Source organism: Helobdella robusta (assembly GCF_000326865.2).
Source record: "Helobdella robusta unplaced genomic scaffold HELROscaffold_18, whole genome shotgun sequence".
In the NCBI taxonomy this organism is placed as follows: Eukaryota; Metazoa; Annelida; class Clitellata; order Rhynchobdellida; family Glossiphoniidae; genus Helobdella; species Helobdella robusta.
Genome location: NW_008703981.1, coordinates 142,097 through 169,596, shown reverse-complemented (window position 1 = coordinate 169,596; position 27,500 = coordinate 142,097). Strand labels below are relative to the sequence as shown.

Below are 27,500 nucleotides of genomic sequence, written 5' to 3'. Positions count from 1 at the left end.
TTAATTAAATAAAAGAACATTGAATTTAAGTAATAAGCTTTCAAGTTTTTTATTTTGTTTTATTTTATTTAATAAATTTTATTAATTTAACTAAAAAATAAGTGTTGTTATTAAAATTTTAGCTATGATACTCTTATCTTAGATATCATTGATATTGGACATTGGTCTATCTATTGGTAGCATATTATAATATTATTTATTATATAATTATTATATATGTATAACTAAAATATATATGGTATAGATAGATAGTAAGTATCTATACTAGCTATGCTAACTACTTAAGTCTTAAACTATCTATGTATAATTGGTATACTTATTTCATTATCATGTGTTTTTTTTCAAGAAATGGAAAAATGGCATGACAGGGTAGCCTTGGTAACGGGAGCTTCATCTGGCATTGGATGGGCAGTTGCATCCAAACTTGCTTCATGTGGAGTAAAAGTTATTGCGTGTGCTAGAAACTATGAAAAATTACAAGTTAGGTTAATTAATTTTTTGGTGATTCAATCTATAAATCATTTTTTTTTGTTATAATTATTTTACTTTATTCAATTTTTTTAGGAATTAGAACAATTAGGACATCCCAATCAGATCACTCCAATAAAATGTGATTTGACAAGTGAAGAAGAAATATTGGCCATGTTTGAGAGGATCTCAAAAGATCATGGAGGTGTTGACATATGCATCAACAATGCTGGCCTTACTCACAGTGCACCACTCCTAAGTTCAAAAACTGAAAACTGGAAGGACATCTTGGATGTTTGTAATCATGTTTTGAATAATTTTTCATTATCTAATAGATTTTTGTCTTATGGTTACTCAATGTCATTGATCTGACTTTATAATTTACTTATAAGTTCATGAACTGATTTCATGTTCAATTAAGTTTTTCACATTTATCCATTTTTCCACCAGGTGAATGTGTTAGCATTGTGCATTTGTACAAGAGAAAGTATAAAGCAGATGAAGAAAAGAAAAATTGATGATGGTTTCATTATTAACATTTGCAGGTTTCTTCATCACACTGGCACACTACATAATAATATTAAAATGTCTAATTTAATTTTGCCATCCATATTTTAATTTCTATAAATTTATATTTTTTCATATGTAATTAAATTTTTTGGCTTCAGCATGGCAGGTCTAAGAATGTTGAAATCACTGGCACACTACATAATAATATTAAAATGTCTAATTTAATTTAGCCATCCATATTTTAATTTCTATAAATCTATATTTTTTCATATGTAATTAAATTTTTTGGTATCAGCATGGCAGGTCACAGGATGTTGAAATCACCGAACAACCACTTCTACATGGCTACCAAACAAATGGTCAAGGCTCTGACGGAAGGTGTGCACAACGAGCTGAGAGCTATGAAATCCAACATCAGAGTTACTGTGAGGATTCGTCTCTAATGCAACTATGTTTCATATTTTCTGTATTTCGTTTTTATTTTTTGATCCATAACGTTATGATTTAAGTAAAACAAATTCTAGGTTGATCGAAATAAATGTTTTTATTATTATAATTAACAGAATTGCAAAAAATTATTTTTTTATCTTCTAACAGCAAATCTCTCCTGCTGTAACAGAAACGGAATTTTTCGTGAGAGGCCTAGGAAGCAAAGTGGCAGAACAAATTTTCAAGGCTAACCCTGTTTGTAGAAAACTTTTTCACATATACACATTCCCGTCAACGATAATAATAACTCAAAATTCAAAAAAATGACTACAACAAATAACATTAAACTATTCTCCAATTAAAAATTATTTTGTTTGAAAAATTTTTTTCCTAGGAGCCACTGCAAGCAAACAACATAGCCGATGCTGTCATATATGCTCTTACTCAACCTCCTCATGTCCAAATATGTGATATTCTTATCAAGCCAACGTGTTCTGATAACTAAATTTGAAAATCTTTCATGTTTTTATTGTTGTTCTCTGTGCTTATTGTATCGACTGGCTGGATGGCGCACTTGTTTATTGTTTGTGGGTCTTGCTTGCCGAAATATTAGGAGCAGAAGAGTAATTTTAATATGGTTTAGGTTTCTTAATTATTTCATTAATAACAACTGGTTTGTTTATCTGAAATAAAATCAGGCTTTTTATTGAATATTTCGTTTTTCATTCGTTCTTTCGTTTACAAAATAAAAAAATTAACTTGAAAAGATTAAACCAAATTGAAACGAATTACGCTACTGTTCAAATTTCTGGTAAAGTGACCCCGAAGACATGGGTTAAAACATATACGTGTTTCTTCAGTGGGTCGATGCAAACGTACGCGAAGTCTTGCATGTTGTTCTCTCGGGATGGGAATATTGTGCTTCCATGTTTATCCTAATTTATAATTTGTAAGAACTTGTCAAAGTTTTGCGAAATATTTGTTTTAACTTGTATGTTTGAAAAATATGTTAAGTTAATGTTTTATTTATTGGTCAAGAACGGTTTGAATAGTTTATTTTATAGTTCACAAAATAAATTGTCTCACCTTGGCTACAATTTTGTACACAAATGACGCCACAACTATCTGTCCCGTTTTTGGGTCCTTTTGAACACTGTAGAAATATTAGTTAATTAATCAATGATTGTAAAATCATTTCTTCACAACATTATCGAATTTGTGATGGCCGATTATGTTTTTCCCCTTTCGCTTAGAGTTTTTTTCGGGGATATCAAGTAGGACGCGTGTGACGCACGTAAATGCCTGTGAATGAAGTTATTTTACGCGTGTCAGATAGGATAGAATGTTTGATTGAGAACCTGGTCACTACTATGGAGGAGAGTCGTCTCTATCCAAAGCATCGTCGATATATCTGAGGTATCTCATAATCTCAATGAAAAGGTCTAACTTATTTTTAACCTGATGAGATCCTTATAAAGAGATCTAGTCATGTTGAGATAAGGTTGCATCTCGTCTTCAAACTGGCAGAGTGATCCGCCGAGACAGAAATGTTTAAAAATATGGAATAAAAATTCTTTTCTATCTTCTTTGCTGTAAAGATCGTAATTGTCTGAGTCCTCTACCAACAACATCTGATTGATATAAATGATTATATCGAGTATTATGATACTCAATTATTTTAGATGCTATCGGATATTAAAACGTTTTATCTAATAAGATTTGCAGATTTAATGAAAACCGTCAATTGCGTTTCATACAGTAACTAGATTATTTTAAGGCATATTTTAGTAACATTTCGATAATTGTTGAGATCTCAAACCAACCTTTCTTAGTTCATCATCAATTATCATGTCATCATAATACTCCTCAAAGCATCTTATTATGTTGCCTGATTTTCTGACAACTTCGTCATTTTGCAGCCTGTCAAAAAATGTCATGGAAGTCTTTGTCGTTGAAACATCTTCTATTGATACCGAACCTATCTGTTGGCCTGTAACGTTTTATTTGATTAACTAATCAATTGTTTTGTGATTTTAGCGTTTCTGCTGTCGCGTTAACTATTATACAAAAAAATTAAATCTCAATTTTATTTTCAATTTATTTGAAATCAGACCAATTTATTATAATATAAATAGAAATATAGAAATCAATTTAATTCAACGCAAATTAAAATTTAATACAACACAAATGTTAATGTAGGCTAAGTGACCTAACAATACCCATTTTCCATTAGAAGATAACGTCTGCAAATTACAAAAAACTTCAGGATCTTTGAAAAAATCCTTAAAAAATATAAACTCTGTCATTCAAAACTGGATTAATAGTTTATAAAGTATATAATTGTAATTGAATAATTTGAAGTGACTGAGCTCAACCCTTACTTCAAGAAATTGCTGTTTACTGTAACATTGATAAACTTGATCGAAAGAGAATGCCTGAATTCTAATGCGATCCTTCATGGACCTTTTAACAAATTTAGATTAGCACATATCAATAAAAATTTTTAGTAAATAATAATAATATCATTATTTTTATATTAAAAATTCAAATCATAATTATTATTTTATTAAAAAATTAAAGTTAAACTTTACTAAAATAATCAAATAAATCCTATTCAAACCATTTAAGCAGAGTTGTTTTGGCATCTTTATTTTCAAGAGATTCAAATGTTTTGTTGGGTAGGAAATGAAAATTGAACGTCAACTTATCGGAGCAATTCATTTTAATTTATTATTTCCCCAGCTTACTAAACGTATGTAATCTGTACAATCTGTAACCATGACAACGGTTTCTAAGGATACAGATAATTTGTTAAAGTAAAACGTTTATGGTAATTTAAAAGTAAACTGAGACTCGCAATTAAAAAATTCCGCGCGTTACGTTAATAGATTTTCGGGAGCCCGCTAATTCGGCATTCGAACTATCGGAAATGTGGAACAATGCTGGAGGTATTGGGATGTTCCGTTCTAAAAATTTGTTTTCTCTTTAGTAGTTTTAGTTCGCGTTAAGTTCGGCGCACAACGGAAACGGCGAAAATGAAACACATTTGAATTTTCAATTTTCATCAATGAATGGCTGAATGCCTTTTTAAAAACCCTTTAAATAAAAATTTAAAAATACTCAGCATAATTATTCATAATTCAGATTACGATGGCGGTTTCGATCAGGGAGGTGGATATCTCAGTTCTCAGAGTGACACCCAAGACAAGAAGGTATTTTTTCATTTCATTGATTAGTAATAGGTTGATTATAGGTAAAGGCAGAATCACTGATAGATGCTGCTGTCTTGCAGTTTTCTGAATTCCGCTCTAGTGAAGAAAGTTCATGATTTAATTAAATTTCAATTGTAAACTACATTTTTAATTTTGGTCCACAAAATTCAATTCATTCTAAATAACTAAAGTTAAATATATTTATCTAACTATTCTCAATTTTATATAAAATAAAAAATCAATCTTTATCAATTTTTTTCATTTAAACATTTCCATATTTTTCAAAATATCTCCACAGAAAACTCGGGTGCAGCACATAATGCCATGCACACTGGCCAGGTTGATGAAGGCTGAACATGTCGAGGACAAGTTTATATCGGATGGTGTTGAATTGAATCAAGTTTGATTGGCCGATCTTCATTATTATTATTCTTAATAATAATATTACTATTTATTTTGTTGTTATGATTTGTTGTTTTTTTTAATATAAATGTTTTAAAATAGATGTATATAACAATTATAAAAAAGTTAATTGGTAAAATCAAACACCAGGTGTCAGTTGTTGCACTAGTGTTATCAGCCCAAGAAACGACGACCAATCAGGTCTATCGGGTTGATGATATGACAGGTCCCATCATGGAAGTCAGAGTCTTTGCTGATAATGATGTTAGTTACGATGATAATGGTGATAATGATAGTGAATTTAGTCAGCATGATGATAAGTGGATGTTAGGTTGAGGACGATGTTAAGATGATGATAATGAGGCTAGACTTAGGGTATTAACAATTTCTAGTTTTTATTTTTAATGATAGCAATGTAGACCTCAGAATGAGAATTCAGCAATGATGATGGCAATGATGATATAGATACTAATGATAATGACAATGATGATGCAGATGCTTATGATAAGGAGGATATAGATAATTATTATAATAATGACAAAGATGATACTAACGATACTGATGATGTTGAACTCCACCCAGCCCGATATGTTAGAATCGGATAAAGTTCCGTTATTTCGGGAGAACACATACATCCACGCCTGGGGTCATCTTCGAAGTTTCGGCGGTAACAGAAACATCACTGCCTTCAGGATTTGTCAGGTGGATGATATGGAGGAACTGACGCACCACATTCTCGAGTGCACCTATGCCCATCTCTATCATTCTAAAGAGCTGCACCTGATGGTTAGTTGGATGATGGGTTGGGATATTCATTCATTTATTCATTTATTTCTTATGTTCTTCCAGTTTTATGTTTATTAATTTTTCTGTTTTATAAAAGTTAAATTTTATAAAAAGCAGAATTAAATTTGACAGGGTAATGCAAAAGTAAACTGTCACGCCAGTCTCTCTCTCTTTATCTCTCTCTCTCTCACACACACACAAACACCTACAAATAAACATAGCGATTAAAAAATGCTCATCATTTTCAGAACCGTACTACAAACCCTGGACAGCAGCCAGGAATGAGACCTCGAGTGGATGGTGGCATGAATGCAGCAGCAACTGTTGATGCTGGGGACATGGGTCTGACTCCAGTGCAGATGCAGGTTTTTGGTGCTATATTTACTTATCTAATTGATACTGTTCTTATGTTGTTTTTTCATTTCTTATTATCTTACTTCTTAAAATCATCAAGGTTGGATTGGTGAAATTAAATAGTTGTGTTGAATTTTCTATAAACTATTCTGAATGTTGGGTGAATAATTTCTGATTTTCTCGCAAAGGTTTTGAACTTGATAAGAACAAGCGTTGAGGATCACGGCATTACAACGACCACTCTGTCAAATCAGTTGAAAGGACTGCCTAGGAAGGCTATCACGTTAGACTGATTTCTGTTCATTAGTTTATTTTACATTCTTGAAATAAGTACCTTTTTACCTGATAGGAGAAATGTTTTTCATTCATTCATTTAAATATTGATCGTATTTTTTCAGTTAGTGTCATTGCTTGATATCATTTGATTGTGCAGGCACAAATTTCATTTAAAAATTTCAACACACTTGCAAACACGCGACATTCCAACAGGGAGGCACTTGATTTTCTGAGTTCCGAGGGCCACATATATTCCACCATTGACGATGAACACTTCAAAGCAACGGACTCTATTTAGAAACTTTTTGTTATTATTTGCGCTAGATTTTTTGTTTATGTTGTTATCATTTGCTATTGTTACAATTTATATTATTATTGTTTTTATTATTGGTATAGTTATTTTGTATTCGTTTTCGTTTTATTATTAGTTATTTTTAAAATTTATATTAAAGGGATGAAAGGGAGGGTATATAAAGCATGTGTGAGAGCAGCGATGGTATATGGTGGTGAAACTTGGGTGTTGAGGAGAGAGGAGGAAAGTGTACTGCAGAGGGCTGAAAGAGCTATGGTGAGGATGATGTGTGGGGTTAAAGTGAAGGATGGGAGGAGTAGTACAGAGCTGATGTCAATGATGGGACTGAATGAGGACATTGTGACATTGATAAAGAGATCGAGATTGCGGTGGTATGGACATGTGTTGAGAAGGGATGAAAGGGTCGGGATTAGGCGAGCGTTGGAGTTTGAGGTTGAAGGAGTGGTAGAAAGGGGTCGTCCGCGATTGGGATGGAGAGAGCAGGTGGAGAAGGACAGGGTGAAAGCGGGGTTGCATGATACTGAGGCGAGTGACAGATGTGGATGGCGTCGAGGGGTATTTCGGTTTCATCATAGGTAGCCAAACGGCAACCCCCGATCTCGGGGAAAATGTCGTCTAAACGTGTATTGTTGTTGTTTTACAATTTATATTATTATTAATATTACTATTATTATTAATATTATTTAGCTACTGATGTTATCTTAGATGAGTGATGATGGGATGTGCCATGTTTCGTCGTGGGTGTCTGTGTGTGTGTGTGTGAGAGAGAGAGAGAGAGAGAGAGATAAATATTTCTTATAAAGAGTGCGGAGTCGGTTGAAATATATCCGATTCCGGTCCCTCAAAAACTACCGAATCAGTGTACAAATTTCCGACTCCCAAGACTACCTTCATCGTAGTTTTGCTTGAGTAATATCAATGCTAAATAAAAATTCCTTTAAAAAACTATTGAAATCAGTTATGGTCAATATAATTTTTTTTCTATTATTAAAATTAAAAATCATGATCTTTAAAAAATATTTTCAAACTAAAAATAAAAAATTTGAATTCATAACATGGAGTCGGATGAAGAATATCCAACTCCAGCCTCTCGGCGCATTTTGACAAAAATCTCCGACACTGGCTTAAGGTACATTTGCATTAGAGTTTACGATATCTTCAAATACTAAATTAAATACCATAAACAACTGTTCGCATAATAGTACACGTGTGTACTACATATGACCCTCTCAAAATTTTTGAGTTCTGATAAGCTGCTGAGTGTAGAATTAGATAAGCTTAGGTGTTTGCATTACAGGTGTGTAAAATTGGTTCGAATAAAATAATTGATTAAATATTTCGTTCGTAACTGAGGTAAGCTTCGGTAACAAGCTTCCTGTAGCGTGAAATAACTAAATCTCGTCAATCGATATGATTTACCCACATATGCAACATACGTACGTATTATTTAATTGCAAAAACTCGTACTTATGAATAATCGAATATAAATCATGATACCTACATTGTTATAATATATTATTATACAACCACATATATGTATACTATACTTAAAATAACACATGGACAGCAGAGAAAAGAATGTACGATGACGTAACACGTATTTGCTATAATATTTGTCATCCATATGTTTTTGGCTAGTTCGTGAACGTATCACACACCACACGTACACACACACATACACACACACACACACACATATATATATATATATATGTTGGTAATAGACCATAATTTTTACAATATTCTATAAATTCTACCGAATGTTTGGCGTTAATATGTTTGTAGTTCGTTTTTTCGATTTATATGTTTGTAGTTCGTTTTTTCGATTATATATATATATATATATATATATATATATTATGTGCACAAACATTTCTGCAAACATCATATTATATATTCTAAGTATACCTATGATCCATACATATCCAAGATGCAATGTATATGTATCCAATCCATTCATACATTTAAGAGCGTGCACACATATGCATCAGTTATATATGTATGTATGTATGTATGTATTACACATACATTTATATACAGGTATACATGTGTATTATGCCCATAAATTGGTGATCATGGTGATCTCAGTATAAATATCGAAGCCTTTCGATATGTGAATTCTATCGATGTGGTTAATCCTTTGTAATTTGAACCAGCCCACCAAGTTGTTTATTTATTCTAGGTTTACTTTTGATTAAGTAATTTAGTTAAATTTAAATTTTTGCATTTCTAAATTGTAATTTTGCCGTTCCTGAGAGATTTTGTGTGAGAGGTGGGTGCGCTTTTTGAATGAACTTTTGAAATTTTAAGTGTTTTTTATTTTTTAAAATAAAATTAAATGTCAATTGTTTTATGAAAATTTGGTCGCTTTGGATTTTTTCTGGTTATGGTGTTATGCTGTTGTAAAGTATAATGTAAGCTGTATGTATGTATGAGTCTCTTTGTGTGTTTGTGTTTGTTTTTGATGTTTGCTTAATTTTTCAATTTTTATTATTTATTTCAAAGTTTGTTTAGTTTAGCTTTATTAAATATTTAAAATTAACTGAAAAAGAAAAGAATTATTTTATTAATAATTTAATTTTGAATTAAAAGAAAACAAATAATACATTTCAACTAATTTACTAATACTAATGTAATAGTAAGTAACTAAGACTAAGATCATAAAATCATAAAATAAAGAAAAAAATGTCAAACGCAAACAGCAAGTATGTGTTTGTATGTGTTTGTGTGTGTGTGTGTGAAAATAATAATTTGTATATTATATAGACAGAATAGACAATAGAGGTATAGACAATAATAAATATTTGCATTAATTTTAAAGTTATAAAGCCATTGACTATTGAAGTGTTGCAAAAGTACAAGTACAAGTAGAAATTGTCTTTTCATCATTGTAATGCAATTCACATCATTATCTTACTACTACTTAATTAAATTACATTAATTTTCATTACATTTACATTATAGATTATCATTTTATTATATTAAATTTGTATTATGTTGAGTTGTTATGTACATTAGGTTACATTATTCTACCATATATATATTTATGATTATATATATATATATATATATATATATGTGTGTGTGTGTGTGTGTGTGTGTGTGTGTGTGTGTGTGTGTGTGTGGGTGGGTGTGAGTGTTTGTAGCAAGCTACTGTACATCACACCATATTACACTACCTTTTCATATTAAGTCAACCTCTCATAACAGTATGTAACATTACATTAAATAACGTGTTACATTATATCAGAAGACATTATTTTAAACTTGATTATACCTTACATACAAGTATTGTGCTGGGAATGTAGCATAACATTGTATCATTTATTACATCAAGTTTTTATTGAACTTTGTTCCCAATGATCATCATGATAAAAACATACATATGTATATTATATATATATATATATATATAATTATGTGCATATATATATATATATATTTGTGTGTGTGTGTGTATAATTATGTTTGTATGATTGTATATAGCACCTTTATATGTGTTGTATAAATAATGTGTATATAATATGTGTATTCATTTGTTCAAAGTTAATTCATATTTCTGAATTTTATGACTTTATGTTCATTTGTTGACTCACATAATTAATTAATTAATTAAAATTTTTTGTTGGTTATGAAAACTCAGGCTGATACATTTGCAGGTTAGTCAACTTTCACATGCAAGTTAATGGTGCCATTGTTTGACGTTACCATGTTATCCCTGTGTCTAACTATTTGATTTTCAAAATAATTTCAAGGAAATTATCAGCCACAACACCAAAAACAATCAACAACAACAAACAAGCTAACAACTAAAATTTATTATCATAAATACCATGCAATTTAACAGGACTAACATTTGGCAGATTTGCAGCATCCATCCATACAGTCACATAACTTGTTTGAAGACTCTACAGTTGCCTAGCGACAGACGCACGCACCACTAGACACACACACACATACACACATCAATAGACACACACACGCACACACACACACACACACACGATGACCCACAACTCTCGATTCAACCAAAGGACCTCGCAAGGTTTTGACAAAAAGTTAATCGGTGTCCCGGTATTTCCTGGATCGAATCAAATTTTCCACAGCAACAACAACAACAATGTTGAGAACAGCCACGCCACAACAGAGCACCATCAGCAGCTGCCGTCTTCGTTTCATCAACATTTGTTGGACAACAACCCTTATTTCGTTAGCAACAACGTCAACTCGATGTTCAGCAGCAACAACAACAACAACATCACCACTCCAACAACAGCGACATCTAACAACAGCAACAACAGCATCGGCAACAACAACAACAGCAGTGGAAGTGGCTGGAAGTTGAGACATGTGGATTTCATGCCTGGTGTTATTAGGTCCAAGAAAGATGAAGATTATGAGAAATTCAGGTTCAGATTTTTTTTTCAAAACAAACTTCTATTTTGTTTTTTTGTTTCGATTTGTCCATTTTTTTTCATTAATTTTTGTTATTTTGTTTATAAGTATGTATGTTTAAATCTGGTATTAAGAATTCCTATGTTTAAATGAATGTGTTTATGAAAAGGTAGATTGGTGAGATTGTATGTATCTGTATGTATATGCATGTAAATGTGTGAATGTGCGTGTGCATTGTATGTGATGGAGTGTACATAAATGTTTGTTGATAAGTAGGTTATGAATACATACAATATTAGTCATTCAACTTGATTCTGCATCTCCACAAGCAAGTTGAATGAATCTCTAATGTTATCATGTGGTGTGTGATGTGTGTGTATCTACGTGTTTGTTTCTATATGTGTGTGCATGTGTGTAAGCTTGTATGCATGGGTGTTTGAGTAAGTATGTGTCTCTCTGTCTGTTTGTATGTGTGTTTGCGCGCGTGCGTTTGTCTGTTTGTGTGTGTGTGTGTGTGTGTGTGCACGCGCGCATGATGATGTGTTATTTCAAGACTACAAGGGTTATAAATTTTAGTCTAAGTATTACAACTACTACTGTTACTACTACTACTACTGCTTATACTATCTTTATTACAACTGCTACTACAGCTTCTGTTGCTACTACAGCTGTTGCAGCGGCTACTATAGCTGTTACTGCTACTACTGCTGCTGCTACTAAAGCTGCTACTACTACCACACTATTTTAACTTAGTTTAATTTTTTTAGTATGGTGCATATATGTGTGTTGATTTATTTATATTCATCTTATGTTGCATTTTATAGTTAAATTGTATATTATGTTATATGGTGTGTGTTAATTTGTGCTTATTTCAATCTTGTCACTATATATATATATATTAATGGGTGTGTGTGTTTGTATGTAGATATGTGGATTTATGTATGCTTATATGTATGTATATGTGTGCATATTTGTATATATGAGTATGTTTGTATGTATGTTTATGTATTCATTGCATATATGTGAGATTTATTTTAGAATTAGTATGTGGTTCCATGTCTTAAAGAACATGTCAATTTTATTGATCATTTTGGTTTTTGCTATTACTAATCTGTATCTTAATAAATTTGATGTTATTGTTATTAACGTTGTTTTTATTATTATTATTGTTGTTGTTATTATTATTATTGTTGTTGTTGTTGTTATTATTATTATTATTATTATTATTATTATGTAATGAATATTGTTATTATGCTGTATTGTGTTGTGTTTTATTGTAGATATGTTGAAATTATTCTAATTGTTTTTCTTATTTTTCTTCTTATTATTATTATTATTGTTAGTCAAATAATTGAGCATAATTAGCTGTGATCTCATGAATTTTTTAATTTTTATAATTGTTTAATTACCTCATTTTAATTGCTTAACTATCTAGTTAGTTTTGTAATTCTAGTTAGGGCAGCATTGCTTTTTCTGCTGCTGTTGTTGGTGGTGTTGTAATGATCTCAATGTTTCAATTAATAAATAAATAATATAAATATTTATAGTCGGTGTAGTTATTATTATTTTTATTATTATTATTATCATTACTATTATATTATGGTAAAAACCTATTTTAAAGTGGCTGGATGATAATATAAAGTGCCCTCTGTTGAAGTATGCTTTCATCTCATTCATTCATTCATTCATTCATTCATTCATTCATTCATTCATTCATTCGTTCGTTCGTTCGTTCGTTCGTTCATTCATTCATTCATTTATTCGTTTTTTTATCATCAGTTCTTTTTAAAGGTACGACAAAACATACCTACCTGCACTACTAGCAACTACTGCACCCGTACATGCACACATAATTACATACACGCACACATACATATACTCATATACACACGCGCACACATACATATACTCACATATACACAGAAACACACACACACCGTGAGAATTTGCAATTTGCATGGATGTTAGATATTGGTTGGATGATCATAGATGAGAGAGAGAGAGAGAGAGAGAGAGAGAGAGAGAGAGAGAGAGGAGGGAGAGAGATAATTAGAGAATTAGGTCTTCTTATATTTCTCATTGCATAATTTTTTTTATTTGTAATGGCTGAATGTTAGTTGGCTTAGGTTCTGGTTTGACTAAGTAAGCAAGTAGAAATTGAAGTCTCCTCCTCTTAACATCACTTGTGTTTTGTAGATCATTTTATGTGTGTATTTATTTGTTTGTTGGTTTGTTCATTCGTGGTTCGTAGTTCGTTGGTTCGTTTATTGATTCGTTCGTTTATTGGTTCATCCGTCCTTTTGTTCGTTTGTCTCTTCAGTTATTTAATTTTTTTTAAATTTGTATATTTGTATAATGACGTCAACAATTTAACATCAACGACAGCAACAAAATAACAACAGCAAAATAACAACAACAACAATAACAAAAATATGAACCGTCGCTAGTTAGAATTAGAATTTAGAAGTGAACTGCTGACATGATGATATCTTTTCTAATTGATACAACTTGCCGGTGTTGTTTTGTTGATCTTACGTTCCACCTTGCACATGTGTTTGCATTTACATATGCGTGTGTCTTTTTAGTTAAAAGTCATAAACAACACTAACAACAAGAACAACAACAGCACTATCAGCAACAACAACAACACCGAAAATAGAGCAACAAAAATTGAGATGACAAAATATCAAAAATAAAAAACAAAATTAAAAACAGTTCTCTCTGTTTTGCGTATATGAGTGTGTGTGTGTGTGTGTGTGTGTGTGTGTGTGTGCATGTTTGTATGTGTGTGCATGTTTGTATGGATGTGTGAGTGTATATGTGTGTCCGTTTAAATGCATGTATGTTAGTATTTGTTTGTCTGTCTCTGTATGTGTTGTCTTGCCTTTATATGTTTGTGTGCATGTTTGTGTCTCAATAAACAACAAAATACAGTACACATTATTTAGTTACTTTAGAGAGTTAGCTATTTCAATTATTTTGTAAACATAGCCAGTGTTTATCATTTTCATCATGTAAATATGTGTTTGTAATTTAAACGCGTGATGATGACGGCGAGATGATGACGACGATGAAGATGATGATAATTATGCTATAATTGATGACTATTACTGTTATGTATATATGATTAAAGCCATGATGATGATGGTGACGATGATGATGGTGACGATGATGATGGTGACGATGATGATGGTGACGATGATGATGGTGATGATGATAACTTTAATTTGTTTTAGTTGAAAGTCTTTTTTTTCAAATCCATGATGATTCAATTAGTGGTAGAAAAAAAATTATCATCTTTAAGTGCACACACTTTTGAAAAATAATTTCTTCATTATTATTTATATTATTATTATTATTATTATTATTATTATAGTAGTCGTAGTAGTAGTAGGGGTAATAGTAGTTGTAGTAGTAGTATTAGCAGCAGCAGCAGTAGTAGTAGTAGTTATAGTAGTAGTAGTAGTAGTAATAGTAGTGGCAGTAGTAGAAATAGTAGCATCAGCCTAGTTGTCAGGTAGTGAGGGGGTTTGTTCACTACTAATTTTCTGAGTGACTACCATCACGAGGTTTGAATGAAACAAGGCTTGTTTGAAGTTTCAGTCACAAAATCTCAATTGGGACGGACAGGATACGTGATTCGCATGTCGGAGTTACGCATTCGGCCACTAGGAAACACTGGCTGACCAAAAAAACTCTACAAAGATGTATCAAAGACTATCTGAAAAGTTTTGAAATTCGTTCGAATGATTGGTTGAGGCCAGAGACAGAACTGGATGGCGTAGCAAGTTACGTGCTGCTAGTTCTTCCTTTGAAGATTTTTCTTCTCTGTAAATCGAACTCTGTCAGAACCGGAGAAAGTAACAACACAATACAATTTAAGGATGCTAATGTTGCTGAGCTGATGATACTGGTGATTCAGATGGTATTTAAAATGATAATAAATATTTGGTTGTTAAATAAAATTAACGATAAGAAGAATGATCAGAGATGATGATGATGATTCTGTGAAGATGATTATGATGATGATATGAATGATGATAATGGTGGTTGAAAATGTGATTATGATCTTGTAGTGATGATGATGATGGCGGTGTATAATGTAAACGTAATGAAATGTATATCTAGCTTAAATATAAATCATTCTGTTACTTGAACTTGCAGATATGTTGTAGTGTTGTTGTTGTTGTGTTGTTGTTGTTGTGTTGTTGTTGTAGTGTTTGTTGTTGCTGTTACTGTTTTGTTGTTGTTGTTGTTGTTGTAGTGTTTGTTGTTTTTGTCTCTGCTGTCTCTTTATTTCGTTGATGTTCGTTTGTTGTTGTTGTCGTTGTGTTGTGTCGTATTATTGTTATCGTTTTTAGTGTTTTGTTGCTTGTTTACTAGTTGCTCGGTTGCATTGAATGATGTCTACTACAATTACGTTTTTGAGACATCGTAATAATAATGCGGCGTCATTACGTTAAAAGGATGATATAACCATGTATCATTAGTTAAAATGATGATATAACCATGTATCATTACGTTAAAATGATGATATAACCATGTATCATTACGTTAAAATGATGATATAACCATGTATCATTACGTTAAAATGATGATATAACCATATATCATTAAGTTAAAATGATAATATAACCATGTATCATCCATCTATCATTCATTCATCCATCTATCATTCATTCATTGCATTCTTTCATTTATTTTATGCTATGTACTAGGCTCTGGATGAATGTGCCGGTGATGATGATGACGATGGTAGGAAGATGATGATGATGACTACGAAGTATTATTATAATTTTAATGATGATGAAGATGTTGATGACGTTGGGGATGATGATGATGTCCATGAGATAGCCATGATGATGATTATGATGATGATGATGATATCATTGGTAGTGATAATGATGAAGGTGATGATTGAAGTGATATATCATTGAATATAATGATTGATTGAGTGTATGTGCCAGTTCAACTGACATTCCTAAAAAGAAACCATGATGATGATGATGATGCCGACGATGTTGATGGTGATAATGATGACGGTGATGGTGATGATGATGAAGAACGATGATGAGAGAGCATGCTGATAATGATGATGAATAGTAATAACAACAGAGATTGAAATTACTATGATGACGATGACTATGATGCTATATTTCATGATTATGATGACGATGATGAAGATGGTAATGATGATGATGATAATAAAAACAATAACTCATACAACCAATCATAACATTTAACATCATTTCATCGTCACTAATAGGTTACTCACAACACAACACATACATTTATCTATCTAAAATCCTGTAACCAAAAACACCACATCGGACATGATTTCATCATCATTAATAAGTTACTCACAATCACAGGACAACACATATATACAACATCTATCTATCTATACACAACATCTATCTATCTAAAATCCTGTAACCAAAAACACCAAATCTGTTTCCTCTTTCAGTGCCTTGATGGAGAAAGCAAACAGCTGGTCAATAGAGAACCCACACGCTCTGATATTTTCATGTGAAACGGTCACCTGGTCGACCATCGACAAGCCCGTCTATTCAGACGCCGGGGTCATGGTCAAGAGTATGGGCTCTGATAGGAAGACCAAATTCGTCAGGGGACTGAGGTTGGATTTGTTAGGGAGTCGTGTCTCTTTCTGTTTGTGTGTGTGTCTGTCTGTCATTCTTTGTGTGTGTGTGTGCGTGCGTGTACGTTTTTGTGTAAGTGTGATTGTTTGTTTATGTTTGCATGTTTGTGTAGGTTTTTTTGTCTATGTGTAATTGTGTATGTATAATTTTTTGTTTTTGTATGAGAATTCCTTAATCTTTCTCTTTGTATGAATGTGTTTATATGTGTTTATTTGTCTGTGTGTTTATGTGTTTGTGTGTGCGAGCGTTTTTTGCCCCATTGATGGATAGTCCCAACCAAAATATTTCAGTTTTTTTGTCGGTTTTGTTTATGCTGATTAAATGATTGACTGAATAATTAGATGAATGAGTGAATGACTAAACGAAGGAATGAAAGAATGAACGAATAAGTAAATGAATGTATTAATAAATAATTGACTGAGTGATGTGTGTGTCTAAATCATTTGGCTACAAACATACATAGAATATACATTTATAGGAAACCAGCCATTTGTAACATTGAGCAGCTACAAATTATTTGGTGAATAAGTTTAAAAAAATACTTATCTTTGTTTTTTTTCTAACTCTTCCATGGAATTATGGTATTAACTAAACTAGATTAATTGTATTGATTACACAAAACTAATGTAAGCAAATATGTTTGACATATTTATGTATGTGTGTAGTTTATATATGCGTGATGTGTGTTTGTATCAGATGTTTGTGTGTATGTATATCAGATGTTTGTGTGTATGTATGTATGTATGTATGTATGTATGTATGTATGTATGTATGTATGTATGTATGTATGTATGTATGTATGTATGTATGTATGTATGTATGTATGTATGTATGTATGTATGTATGTATGTATGTATGTATGTATGTATGTATGTATGTATGTATGTATGTATGTATGTATGTATGTATGTATGTATGTATGTATGTATGTATGTATGTATGTATGTATGTATGTATGTATGTATGTATGTATGTATGTATGTATGTATGTATGTATGTATGTATGTATGTATGTATGTATGTATGTATGTATGTATGTATGTATGTATGTATGTATGTATGTATGTATGTATGTATGTATGTATGTATGTATGTATGTATGTATGTATGTATGTATGTATGTATGTATGTATGTATGTATGTATGTATGTATGTATGTATGTATGTATGTATGTATGTATGTCGGATGTTTGTGTGTATGTGTACGAACTTGTTTAAACACATTAGTACACAAGTGTACAAACTTGTTTAAACACATTAAAACAAGCTTGTCTTGCAAATTCATATTAGTTATGCGTTATGCTGGCGCTTATTGCATTTGGTTTCTTGTTTCATTGTAGTTGTTATGGCTTATTTGTCCTTCTATTATTTCAATTATTCAAACTTCTTTCTGAAACTCATCATTGTTTCCATTTATTTTTTTATTTGCCAGTTTTCTTTATTTTCTAAATAGCCAACTATCCATATACCAGTATATCCCTATAGATATATAAACGAGATAGCCCACGCCTGTCGGTTATCGAATTTTTACGTTCATCTCTATCCACATTTTTTCCTTACTGGTGTGTCAGATTTGTTCTGTATTTCTTCATTCACCTATCTATACATTCATCGGTCTATCTATCTACTCGTTCATTCATTCATTTCATACACTCTTTCATTCTCGCTCCAAAATCCTTTCGTCTATTTTTTCATTATTTTCTCTTTCATGAAAACGAACAGTTCATTATTAACACACACGCGCGCGCGCACACACACACACGCGTGCACGCACACGCACGTTCAAACGCACGATCACACCTACAAATCAGACTTTGGTACTTTGTGTTTGAGGAGGTGTTCTATGACAAGACGTCCACTCAGTTAGGTCCGTTCAAGTTGGGCTACATCAACTACCAGTTTGACGCAAAGGCCGACAGCTCATTCACCACACTCCTCAATAAAGTAAATGCCGACATCAACAAGAAAGCTATCCCAGGTAGTGACATCTTTGTTTTTCTTAACTACCTTAGTGTCTATTTTCAAGTTGTTCATTACTTTTTCTATTTAATATTAATATAAATATTATTATTTAAAAAAATTGTTTATAATTTTTCTTGTATAATTCTCATTTTAGTATTTCTTAAAAGTATCGGCAAAGCACACACACGGGGGAGCGTATGAATACGCGTGATCTTATGCGTTACACACACACTTGCATTTGAAACCAGTCACTGCAACAACACTGCCAGACATCTTAAGCATTACACTGCCTAATTTCAAATATTCATTGGTTTATTTGCGTTAACATTCCATTTTCCATTTAATTCTCTCCATCTCATGTATACGATCTCAGGCAAGTTGGTGCGCTTGGAAACGCTGGACATGCTGAGTGACGTGAACGATGCGGAAACCTCAGTGTGGTACGAGCAGCCCGAGAAATCCAGGGACTTCACGTCGTTCGTCCGCATCTTCCACACCAGCAGGCTGGCCGACAGGTTGTCAGAAAGTGACGATGGGATGAAGGCTTGTGAGATTGGTAGGTGGGGGGAGGTGTTTATTGTTTTTATTTCGTGCCATTTGTTTGTTTTGTTGTCATGTAATGCTTATATAATGCTATCTGTTCATTTAGAAATCTCATTTCTCAATGTGCTTGATGGTTAAAACCGCCACATGTTTACATCTTCTTAACTTGGTCTATTTTTAATTTACTGACAATAAAAATAAGTAAAAAATAAAATTTATGTCACAGGGGTGAAAGATTTCATTCCTCAGATGGACAACCGCACTCCACACAGCCAGGGCTACGAAACTTATTCCGATCTGTGGAAGAAGGCAGCCAAATATTTGTATGCCAATCCACATTCCAAGTTCATCAACGTGCAGAGCATCTTCGTTAAGGTCAAGAAAGGTCGGTCGGCTCGTTCATCTTGTTTCTCTACATTCTAATAGGAATCGAAAATAAGTTTTTTTTAATTGGAAACTAGATGTTAAGCACAACGACTCGGTTATAAATAGTGTTGAAATGAAATATCATCTTTTGACCATCGAAACATTTTTAGTTTTGATAGCTTCAATAACGTTTTCATCCGTTCTCACTCAGTCTGCTTGGTCAAAATGTTTTGATTTTGATACAAAACTTCACATATACGTGCGTAAAATTAGTTAGTCACATTAACCTTTCCCTACCCCGCCCACCAATCAGCTTCGCAGCCTGATGCCGACATGCAATCAATGGTTCTGTGGGACAAATGCACCCACTGCCAACACGGAAGTGCTTACGGGAGCATCTCCAACCAAAGGACGGAGTATCTTCAAATTTTGAGACTAGTCTTCTACAAAACCAACATCACTAATCAGAATTTGGTGGCCAGTGAAGCCGCCGTCGAGGTAGGCAAGAAAATGTACTACAAGTTTTTTTCGCCGGGACCCATGAAGAGGGCATTCATCTCCGGACTGGGATCTGATGATCAGGATAACCTAGGCACGGAAAATCTCTATGAGGATTTGAAACAACTTGAGGATAAGATTAACGCTTGGATCAATTTTTCTGGTCGGTCTCTTTAAAATTTGTTTCTCCATTAATTTTTTTTTCTTCATTTAGTGATTTCAGATTTTATCGTAAAGTTTTTATGTATATCCTGTTTCTTGTATTTTTTTTTAAATTTTAAACATCTTCTCGGTAATATGAGTACACTTGGATATTTATTCTCAACAGTTTGATAGAGACGTCCATATGCTAAAACACTCACCACCCGACATCTGACATTTCCAGTATTTACAATATTGTTCCAGGTGCCAAAGTGGCAGGGGTGGAGACCATTGTGAGTCGTCTGGGGACGGGTGGGCAGGAGATGTTCGGCTCCGAGGCTACATTCGTTTACAATGGCAGAGAGAGAAACCTGTCAAGAGAACCTTGGAGAGTCACCATCAGGTTGGCTGGTTTGTTGGTTAGCTGGTTGTTTGTTCGACTGGTTGGTTAGTTAGTTGGTTGGTTGATTGGTTGGTTGGTTGATTTGTTGATTGGTCGACTGGTTGGTTGATTTATAGGTGGTTGGCTGCTTGGTTTACTGGTTGATTGGTCGATTGTTTGGTTGGTTGGTTGAGGTAGTTGGTTTTTCTTGTTGGTTGGTCGGTTAATTGGTTGGTCGGTTGATGTGGTTGGTCGGTTGGTTTAGCTAATGTTGTGTTAGATTCGATTATTTGAAGGGATTTAGTGTAAATGGAATAGTAATTTGAATCTCAAAAAAAACCGTTACACCACCACCCAGTGGCAATAATAATTGATATATTTAAGTTCATTCATCAATCCATTTAAAATTATCATTCCACGACAAGTTTTTACAGATATTTATTATAATTTTTCTTCCTAAAACTTATTTAACTAAATTCATCTTAAAATTTTTTCATTCATCACTTTGCAATCAATCTACTTGGTTAGTAAATAAAACGGGTAAACAAAATTTTCGCAAACTTCTCTCATCGAATCCCTACTCAACCTGGGGTGACATGGTGGCTGACCTCGATACTTCCAAATCTTATTTTGCATCTTCCGGGTTCAGCCGTTCCTCTAAATGGAATAAACCAGGAAGAAATCTGAGCCCGTAAGATATAAAATAACAAAAAATATAGATAACACCTATCTAACCATTCCTTCCCTGACTTAACTTACCTAACTTACCAACCCAACTACTCTATGACACCCACCACCCAAACCTACTCCCCACAGACTGGTGGTCGAGGGTGAGTTCAAGCAGATCCCGGTCACGTGGAGAAACAGCATTCAGGAGCAGATCATCAACAGCCAGACGACATTCTCTGGTGGATGTGCCTGCATCGATTGAGAAGAAAATTCGCGCCATTAACACCATATATATATATATATATATATATATATATGTGTGTGTATATATATATATATATATAAAGAGAGAGAGAGAGAGAGAGAGATTGCACACCATATAGCGATTAATTAATTGAACGTGATAACTAACTATCTTAAGACATGACAAACTATTTAAATGATTACGTAAAAATGTTTAATTTAATAACGTCATGATTGCTGTGATGACGCGGTGATGACTAGAGGGATGATGATGATGATGAAGAGGAGGATGAAGAATTGGCCAATCATATTAATGTGGTCATTGACCTTTTTGATACTTGGCGTTCCGTTCGTTCGTTCGTTCGTTTGTTTGTTTGTTTTTTTTTATCGGAGTTATTAATTTTTTTACCGTGATTTGTCGTTTGGTATATTGTCAGGTTACAATTGAAACAACTGCTTTTATTATTATTATTATTATTATTCATTATTTTATTGTTATATAATTTATTATTATCATTGTTATTATTACCATTATTTTTGTTAACTTAACGGCGATGACGACGACAACGATAAACTTGAAACTAAAATCATGGACGAATCAATTTTTTGATTTTTTTTTGTGTCAAAATATGTGATTAAAACATTTTATTTTATATAAATAACTAAAATAGTTCATAATATATATATATATATATATATATATATATATATATATATATATATATATATATATAATTTATTAGTTTTTCCAAATGCCTTATGTATTACTTCTTTTTATTCGTTGTTTTTTTTATTTTATAATTAATGTATGGTACTGCTAACAGACTAACAGACACTCACATACACGCACGCACATACACGCACGCACGCACACAGTCATACACATTATGCAAGTACAGTTACACGCACGCACAAAGACATACATACCGTTAAATATTTAGTAATAAACCTAACAAACCACAATGGAAATCCATTTGTATTCATTTTAGATGATAATTTTTTTGGTAATTTTTTGGTATTACAATACACTCTTCGAAACAACGCATCACACGCATTGCATATGATAGGTGGGGATCTGTCTACTATCGAATTCGGTCACCGCAACATCAGTGCCAGGCACTTTACCGTTACACCAGTACCAAGTGGCAATAATAATTGATATCAGTATTTTTAATTTGGAAACATTTTTTCGATTTTTAACAATAAAATATCATATTTTTTATTGATAAGGTTATAATTTTTGCCGATTCTTTAGTCAATTTTTTTTTTCTATGATTTCTAATCATTTTAATTTTAGTCATTCAATAACGTATTATTATTTAGTGTTATATCATATACTAATATTACATATGGGACTATTATTTTTCGTATTATTATTATTATTATAATTGTCCGACCCATAACGGATTGAGACTGTAAACGAGGATTATTATAATTAGTTTTTATTATAATTATTATTTTATTATCCTTAGTCCTTTTTTTCATTGATCTATCTGTCTGTATGTTTGTCTGTCTGTCTATCTATCTATCTATCTATCTATCTATCTATCTATCTATCTATCTATCTATCTATCTATCTATCTATCTATCTATCTATCTATCTATCTATCTATCTATCTATCTATCTATCTATCTATCTTTCTATCTTTCTATCTATCTATCTATCTATCTATCTATCTATCTATCCATCCATCTATCTATCTATCCATTCATCTATCTATCTATCCATCTATCTATCTATCAATTCTTCCGTCCATCCATCTATCAATGTATCCGGCCATTTTATCAATATACAAAAAGCTTCAATATAAGTGCTTGCTAAAATATACACATATTAAGTAAAAAATTGTGATATATATATATGTATATATACACGTGTGTGTGTGCGCGCGCGCGCGTGTGTGAGCGTGTGTGTGTGTGTGTGTAAAGCATCACAAGAGCATTAATCATAAACTTGAATTAACCGTTTGTTAACTCAAATAAATTTCTTCCCGCCTTTTATAAATATAACATACTTGCATTGCAGTTTATTTGCTATTCAATAAATTAATATTTAATTAGTTAGTTAATTAATTTATTTATATCTATTCATTAATTTATCATTCATTAATTAATATAATTCATTAACGATTTTTGTTTAATTATTCATTTATTTATTCATGTATTTATTTATATTTATTTATTCTTATCCACGTATTAACAATACTGCATCGTTTATTTCTTGTTCAAAAATAAAATTTTTATTATCGAAGATAAATATATATATATATATATTCACATAGAAATTATATATATATATATCATCATTAATTGCATATATATATTTATATATTTATATATTTATATATATATATATAATTTCTACGTTTAAATATAATATTTCGTTAAAACATCAAAACTATTTATTTATTTAGCACCTTTATTATAATAAATAAATAAATAATAGTAATAATTATGAATAAAATATGTTTCCAATTGTGTGATTATTTTCTATATATATTAATGCCTCAACTCCTCCAACAACATTGTCAATGTTTTGTGAGAACGATGATGATGATGATGATGCTGGTGGTCAAGATGATGATGAAATTGATAATGATGATGCTAGATGTAAAGAAAGTGATAGTGATGGTGACAATGAGGCTATTGTTGAAGATGATGATGAAAGTGATGACGATGATCATTATGATACAAATTATTGTATTGGATGACTGTGACACACATTTTCTCTCTCTCTCTCTCTCTCCCTCTCTCTCTCTCTCTATCTATCTATCTCTATCTATCTCTCTCTCTCTCTCACACACATATACACATATCGACATTATCATCACGAAACACGTAAACATACCTAACTCCTATCACACATACATCTACTTGATCATTCAAACTTGAATTAAATTTAACAAATAATTCAGTTTTTCAACAAAATGGACATCAATGTTCCAAACCTACCTAAGTTTGCTCTGTGTGTATATGTGTGTATATGTCTATGTACGTGTGAATGTTTGTCTGTGTGTGTATTTTTAGTTATGTGTATGATGAAGTGAGTGTGTTGTTTTTTTTGTATTGAAAAGGAATGAATATCGAACGAAAAGAAAAAAGTCACACACACACATTATGATGATATTTGGCTTCAAAACGGAAACATAGCAGACATATGAATATATGAATAAATAGTTTTATTAATAAACAATATATGCAAATGTATGTGTGAGTGTGTGTTTGTGTGTGTGTAGTGTGTTTGTGTGTGTGTAGTGTGTTTGTGTGTGTGTAGTGTGTTTGTGTGTGTGTGTAATGTGTAAACATATACGCAAAAAATACTCCATTTTAGTGTAATACTTAAGAATGTAAGCGAAGCATGGAAGTGCGCGTGCGTGTAAGTGGTTTTACACGTGCAGATATTAATATAATTGGATAGCAAAGTAAATATAGGAATGGATAAATGAATGAATGAATGACTGAATGGTTAGGTAAATGAATGAGAGCACGAATAAATGATGGAATGAAGGATGAATTAATGGGTTAGAGACGCACCGAATATTCGGTCAAAATTTGACATTCAGCAACTGTCATTTTTGAAAGCAGACTGGTAAAAAACTTTAACTTCCGTTTAAACCATCATTTTGTTAGATTCTACATCAATGATTGATTATGATTAGCCGAAAATTTATTTTGGCCGTCATAACTTGAAAAACATTGGAATTAGAATTATCTGGCAATACCGATTAGATGCATCTCTAGAATGAATGAATCAACCAATCAAGCGATAAACTGATTGATCTTTTGGTGGTTGGTTGTAATGTGGTTGAGAAGTTGTTGATATGTTTGTTCATTTGCCGGTAGAGACCATAGATACAGAAAACTAGCGATCTTTTATATCTATGGTTGAGACTTATTTTAATTGTTTTTTCCAATTTTTGTGGCTGGAATGATTTCATTTTGAAGACTGATGGCTGATGAAATAATTCAAGTGAAGAAATGAATTCGTAATGAAAAAATGAATGGGTTGAACGTATAGACGAATGAATGAATGAATATGTGAACGAACGAATGAATGAACAAACTAATAAATAGACAAATAAATTAACTAAGAAATAAATATAATATAAGCATCAGTTAATGCACGCTTCTTCAAAAACCTACGCAAACACAATTCAGATGAATAAAATTCAATGGATAAAATGAATAAATGGTTACAAAGATGACACAAACAAACGTTTATAAAAGGCATATCAACGAAATGTGAAAAGTTTTTTTATAAGGTTACTCTGTTGACCATTACAACAAATATGAATAACTTTTGAAGCATCATAAATTATATATAAATAAATATATACATACACACACACACACATATATATATATATATATATATATATATATATATATATAGATATGTGTGTGTGTGTGTGTGTGTGTATGTTTTTGTCTTTATACTAAGGAAAGTTTCTGATAGGCTTTTACACACAAATTACTTGAAAATATAATTTACACAAAAAATAAATGAAGTCAACAAAAATTCGACAAATCGTGTATGTGCACGTGTGTGTATGTGTGATGTGCGCGAGTGCACATAACTGTCGATGTGTGTGTGGCTGTATATAAGCAGAGGCGTAAAAAAAGGGGGAAGCTTGGAGACTGAAAGCCCCACAAAGGAAAATTTTGCTAGGGTAAAGGGCAAATTTGTAAAGATTTAGACTACCCCGAGTCCTCCACCAAACAACTATTTTAGTAGCAAAAAACTTATTAAAAATTCTTTGACAAGCTATAAAGGAGCTACATTTCCAGTTTTCATAACAAATTTTCATACTCCTTTCGGTAAATTTTTGACTAAGCCACTGTTTATAAGTGTATGTGTTTGTATTTGTGGTGTGTGTTTGTGGTGTGTGTGAGTGTGTGTGTAATTATAAGTGGTATAAAAATTATGTTTATATATAAACCTGTACGTTTGTAAGCGTAGTTAAATAAGTCAGTGAAATAACGAATGTATAAGTGTGTGTATGTAGTTGAGATGGTGTGTGTGTATAGGTTTGTATGCATATGAGTGTGTGTAAGTGTGTGTTTATGTGTAACACACACACACAAACACACACACATATAACACTTGAATCTCATCGACTGCAAAAAATTGTATCAAAGTCCATCAAAATTCAATGGTTACATGCCGTTACTGCATACTAAATAAATTAACTATAAATATTTTCATTATATAATTAATTAATTAATAAATAATTGTTCTAAATGTTTCAGAAAAATTTATTATTGTTATCAATTAATAATAATATCAATTAATTATATAAACTAGAAAAATAATAAAAATAAAACAGTTAATTTAAATTTATTATAACAACAAAACCTCAATACAACTAAGATTCGTTATGTGTGTGTATATATATATATATATATATATATATATATATATATATATATATATATATATATATATGTTGGTAATAGACCATAATTTTTACAATATTCTATAAATTCTACCGAATGTTTGGCGAACTACAAACATATTAACGCCAAACATTCGGTAGAATTTATAGAATATTGTAAAAATATATATATGTGTGTGTGTGTGTGTTTGCGTATGTGTACGTATGCATGTGTTATTATAAGCTTTAAAGCTTATTTATTTAGATGCAGGCTTTGATTCATTAATTTTAATGTTAACTATTAAAACACATCTACGTATAACTTAATTCGAAAAAAACTCCAAGAAAAAAAAGTGAGAAAAATAAACACACACACACCCACACACACACACACATAATATATAATCCCACATGCACACGCACACACAATACACATAGAACTCTTTACAAAGCAATATATATATATATATATATATATATATATATATATATATATATATATATATATATATATAT

The 27,500-nt window shown here is 31.7% G+C and overlaps 4 protein-coding genes across 4 annotated transcripts; 3 read left to right on the top strand and 1 right to left on the bottom strand.

Annotated features, from left to right (window-relative positions):
- Window positions 1–348: 348 nt before the first annotated feature.
- HELRODRAFT_76698 (hypothetical protein) lies at window positions 349–1,912 on the top strand (the record flags this gene model as incomplete). The annotated part of the gene is made up of 6 exons (XM_009016232.1): window positions 349–480; window positions 565–762; window positions 919–1,013; window positions 1,274–1,403; window positions 1,576–1,662; window positions 1,805–1,912. The coding sequence occupies 6 exons, from the start codon at window positions 349–351 to the stop codon at window positions 1,910–1,912; spliced, it is 750 nt and encodes a 249-aa protein (XP_009014480.1).
- Window positions 1,913–2,207: 295 nt separating this feature from the next.
- HELRODRAFT_156718 (hypothetical protein) lies at window positions 2,208–4,128 on the bottom strand (the record flags this gene model as incomplete). Its single annotated transcript, XM_009016231.1, has 7 exons — window positions 2,208–2,342; window positions 2,494–2,560; window positions 2,866–3,038; window positions 3,231–3,397; window positions 3,617–3,689; window positions 3,789–3,870; window positions 4,028–4,128. The coding sequence occupies 7 exons, from the start codon at window positions 4,126–4,128 to the stop codon at window positions 2,208–2,210; spliced, it is 798 nt and encodes a 265-aa protein (XP_009014479.1).
- Window positions 4,129–4,336: 208 nt separating this feature from the next.
- Window positions 4,337–6,735, top strand: HELRODRAFT_170399 (hypothetical protein; the record flags this gene model as incomplete). The annotated part of the gene is made up of 8 exons (XM_009016230.1): window positions 4,337–4,355; window positions 4,552–4,619; window positions 4,918–5,019; window positions 5,172–5,285; window positions 5,604–5,807; window positions 6,029–6,172; window positions 6,350–6,444; window positions 6,651–6,735. 8 exons carry the CDS (start codon window positions 4,337–4,339, stop codon window positions 6,733–6,735), a joined length of 831 nt encoding a protein of 276 aa, XP_009014478.1.
- Window positions 6,736–10,755: 4,020 nt separating this feature from the next.
- HELRODRAFT_170398 (hypothetical protein) lies at window positions 10,756–22,768 on the top strand (the record flags this gene model as incomplete). Its single annotated transcript, XM_009016229.1, has 10 exons — window positions 10,756–11,159; window positions 16,613–16,783; window positions 18,617–18,783; window positions 19,141–19,323; window positions 19,537–19,695; window positions 19,990–20,337; window positions 20,580–20,627; window positions 21,226–21,388; window positions 21,514–21,605; window positions 22,677–22,768. The coding sequence occupies 10 exons, from the start codon at window positions 10,756–10,758 to the stop codon at window positions 22,766–22,768; spliced, it is 1,827 nt and encodes a 608-aa protein (XP_009014477.1).
- Between the last annotated feature and the right edge of the window lie 4,732 nt (window positions 22,769–27,500).